Below are 3,869 nucleotides of genomic sequence, written 5' to 3' on the forward strand. Positions count from 1 at the left end.
TATGTACATATATGTGTGTATACATGCATATATATTCTTTGTGTCATTTATTTATACATATATATATATATATATATATATATATATATATATATATATATATATATATATGTAATATGGAATAAATGGCATACTAAGACTTACGGATTATGTACTCCATGGTACATATGTACACAAGGTTACTGTTAAGCATTTTGCCCAGCGTGCTAACGATTCTGCCAGCTCACCACCTTGAAGTGAAATTGAATAATTGCAAAATTATGTAAGCTAATACCTAAAAATGCATGTCAGAAACATTCATATGACGTGTGTTCAAAATATAATATTTTATGATACCAAATGATAAGTAAACAGTTAGTTATGCGCAAATATATATAATATTTATAACTTTTATATCTACTGAAATACATCTTGAACTATGAATATACTTTCACATTCCGAATTATATTTTCTGACGAAACCAATCTTTGGATGAAACCAAAGATCTTACTTTAACACTGCCATTGCAAACTTAAACAGATTTTACATTTCTTTTTCAACAGTGGAGCCGCCAATTCTTCAAACACTCCAAGTCCTCTATCTCTTTATTCAGTTCGGTGTCATCCATTATCTTCAGGTCTTCCAGTTCTTTCAGTTCAGGTATCTCGAGTTCTTTTAGCTCAGGTATCTCGAGTTCTTTCAGCTCAGGTATCTCGAGTTCTTCCAGTTCTTTCAGCTCAGGTATCTCCAGATCATCCAGATCTTTCAACTCATTTACCTCCAGATCTCCGAGCTCGCTTAGCTCCGGTATTTCGAGATCTAGTTCCTTCATCTCCTCTAAATCTTCAAGTTCCTTCAGCTCAGGTATCTCCATTTCTTCCAGTTCTTCCAGATCATTCAATTCAGATATCGTCAAATCTTCAGGTTCTTTCAGCTCATTTATCTCCAGCGTTTCCAGTTCCTTTAGCTCAGGTATGTCCAACTCTTCTATCTCGCTCATACTTACCTTTAGATCTCGATTCATCTGTTTTTCCAATTCCTTCAGTTCTTTCAACTCCTGTGATATCTGCTTTTCCTCTCTTTTTAATTCGTCTATCACCTGCACCATAGTTTCTTCCTTCTGTGATTCATCTTCATTACTCATATTCACCACCTCTGCGAAAAGTTCGTTCAAAGTGAATTGCTTGGGTAGCTTATAAAGGGATATTTCTTACCAGGAAAATGTTGAATAGGTGCTTCATCTGTGAAATTGGAATGAAGTCTGACAGAATTTGGTTAAAGAAAGTGTTGCCTGGGAAATGAAGCAGGTCACACGTTCTCTCTGAACTGATGTACCTGTTGACAACAATGAAGACATCAATTTATTCGGTTAAAAACCCTAAAATACAAAAATCAATGGAATCAAATAAATAAATGATGAAAAGCAAAGAAAAAAAAAAGAAAAGAAAAAAGTGGAATTCTGGTTTAAGCACCTCATATAACCCCACCATAACCCGTCATAACGTTTTTACTTTTTGGAATTTTCAGAAATGTTTTGCTAATTTGTGTTCTACACATGGGAATTCATACGACTATGAAAAAACAATAGAAAAAATTTGTGAGCGTGATTTAAGGGCGGTTTAGCTGTTGCTTTTAGCACATTCTATGTTCTCTTTTTTTTGTCACTCTGACATGTATCGATGACTTTCAATATTTTTCTCTCCAGAAATACATTTAATGGAATGAGGATGTACCCAAGACGGATCCATTGTTGGGATTTAAGCAAAAAATTCGGACTGTCCATATTTTAAACCGTGATTAAAAAAAAAAAAAATCGAAAAAGAGTGGAACTTTTAGGATTTACGATGGAAGTGTGTGTATGTGTGTGTGTGTGTGTGTGTGTGTATGGTGCGGGGGAGGCTTTTAAGTGGGTTTTTTTTTTCATTATCGTAGAACACAAATTCGCAAACGTTTCCTGAAAATTCAAAAAAATGAAAAAAACTATGAGGGGTTATACAATGACGAAGATTCCTGCTGATCCGATCAACGGAACAGCCTGCTCGGGGAATTAACGTGCAAGAGGCTGAGCACTCCACAGACACATGTACCCTTAACCCTTAACGTAGTTCTCAGAGAAATTCAGCATGACACAGAGTGTGACAAAGCTGACCTTTTGAAATACAGGTACAACTCTCATTTTTGCTAGCTGAGTGGACTGAGCAACGTGAAATAAAGTGTCTTGCTCAAGGATACAACGCGTCGCCGGGAATTGAACCCATGACCATACGGTCGTGAGCCGAATATCCTAACCACTAGGCCATGCGCCTTCTCTTGAAGGGTTATATAGAGTGCTTCAACCTGAAAAACAACGACTGACTGATAAGTTTGCGCTTAATTATCTTTTGGCCACAGAGCCTGAAATTTTGTGGGAGGGAGGTTATTCGCTGACATTGACTTATTTTATCGATTTCGAAAGAACGAAATGCAAACTCGATTTTAGCAGATATTTTGATTCAGAATATAAAGTTGGTGTGAGGATGAGGTAAAGGGTCAGTGACGTCAATGGCTGAGGGACTCTACCGGAAGAGCAGAAGTGAGGAGGGTCACGTGAGGAGGGTCACGTGGCTGCGAAAGGGTGCGTGTGAACGTACGAGCTAGAGGGATTTTTGCCGTTAGGTTTTGGCCAGAGGTTCGCTGGGTAAATCGCCTTTCGAATGTAATCCAGCTGCAAAGTCGACGCTGCTCCTCATACTATATTTCTGGAAGAAATCACGCTGAGCATTTTTGTCCGGCATGCCCACGATTCTGCCAGCTCGCCGCTTTTACTTGTTTAATTAAAGTGAAAAGAAATAGATTGATTAAAAACAAAAAGCAAAAGCAAAAGCCCAGACAGATAATTAAACAATTAATTAAACACGTAAACTTACAAACGAAAGGAAAGAGAAAGAAAGAATTGATTGATAATGTTATCAGTAAATTAAATAGAAATAATTCTAATTTGTTGTTTGATCAATAAGAAATCAATCAACCAAATATATAAATGCAGAGAAAGAAAGGTAGGAGAGAGAGAGAGAGAGAGAGAGAGAGAGAGAGAGAGAGAGAGAGAACGAAAGGAGACAGTATAAAGTTAGTGAATTCAATTGCAATAAAATGAAAGCTAAATATTATATTTGAATCAATCGGTGAGTAATTACTAAATCAAGCACGCAAAAATACAAAGAGAGGTAGTGTTAAAGACGAAAATACAAAAAGGAAAGTCTGTAAGAGAAAAGGATAAAAGAAAGGGAGAATGAGTAGGTTGATTAAGTTATCAGTTAAATTATGAAAATAAGACAGAGGAATTAATTCAAAGCCAATAGACTAATAAGAAATATAATAAATCAACCTGTGACTGACTTGAAGCACCAATTCTAAAGAAAGCAAAGTAGAAGTGAGTAAACATTCAGTTGGTCTCTTTAGAAATAACACGTCATAATCTCTCCTTCGTGACGTAATTTCAAGAATTTTTTGATGAATGTAATCAACAGTCATTTAACGTTATTAAAGAAATCTGGTTTGATGAGAATGCGATATAGTGTGAACGTTTTGCGTTCAAATCCCGTTGAATTAATTCGTTTTTGCAATTAGTCCTTCAAGAGTTGAAAAACTGAAGTAACAGTCACTTATTGAACTCGTTGTAGTTTCTATCCGCTCAATTTGTGAACAATCGAGATTGTTTAAATACTGGTTTCAAATTTTGGCACAGGGCCATCAGGTTTTTAGAGGAGATGGAAGTCGATTACTTCGACCCCAGTAGTTGACTGATACTTATTTTATCGGACTTTGAACTCAGAACGTAAAGACAGACGAAATACCGCTAAACATTCTGCCAGTTCGCTACCTTACTAGATTCTATAAATAATCCTTTCTAC

At 36.2% G+C, this 3,869-nt stretch overlaps 1 protein-coding gene across 2 annotated transcripts; it reads right to left on the reverse strand.

Annotated features, from left to right (window-relative positions):
* Positions 1 to 358: 358 nt before the first annotated feature.
* LOC106879222 (chemotaxis regulatory protein ChePep) lies at positions 359 to 3,431 on the reverse strand. Of its 2 annotated transcripts, none has more exons than XM_014928704.1 (2): positions 3,344 to 3,431; positions 359 to 1,314 (listed from the first exon to the last, which is right to left on the reverse strand). In XM_014928704.1, the coding sequence occupies exon 2, from the start codon at positions 1,121 to 1,123 to the stop codon at positions 536 to 538; it is 588 nt and encodes a 195-aa protein (XP_014784190.1). In that variant the 5' UTR covers positions 1,124 to 1,314; positions 3,344 to 3,431; the 3' UTR covers positions 359 to 535. The 2 variants fall into 2 exon arrangements, with proteins under 2 accessions (XP_014784190.1, XP_014784200.1); XM_014928714.1 differs by having other exon boundaries at positions 359 to 1,357; positions 3,344 to 3,385.
* Positions 3,432 to 3,869: the final 438 nt, after the last annotated feature.

The sequence above is a fragment of the Octopus bimaculoides genome, chromosome 28 (assembly GCF_001194135.2).
Source record: "Octopus bimaculoides isolate UCB-OBI-ISO-001 chromosome 28, ASM119413v2, whole genome shotgun sequence".
In the NCBI taxonomy this organism is placed as follows: domain Eukaryota; kingdom Metazoa; phylum Mollusca; class Cephalopoda; order Octopoda; family Octopodidae; genus Octopus; species Octopus bimaculoides.

Excerpts from the sequence above, each read along its gene's own strand:
- LOC106879222 (XM_014928704.1), bottom strand. The coding sequence starts at position 1,123 with ATGAGTAATGAAGATGAATCACAGAAGGAAGAAACTATGGTGCAGGTG.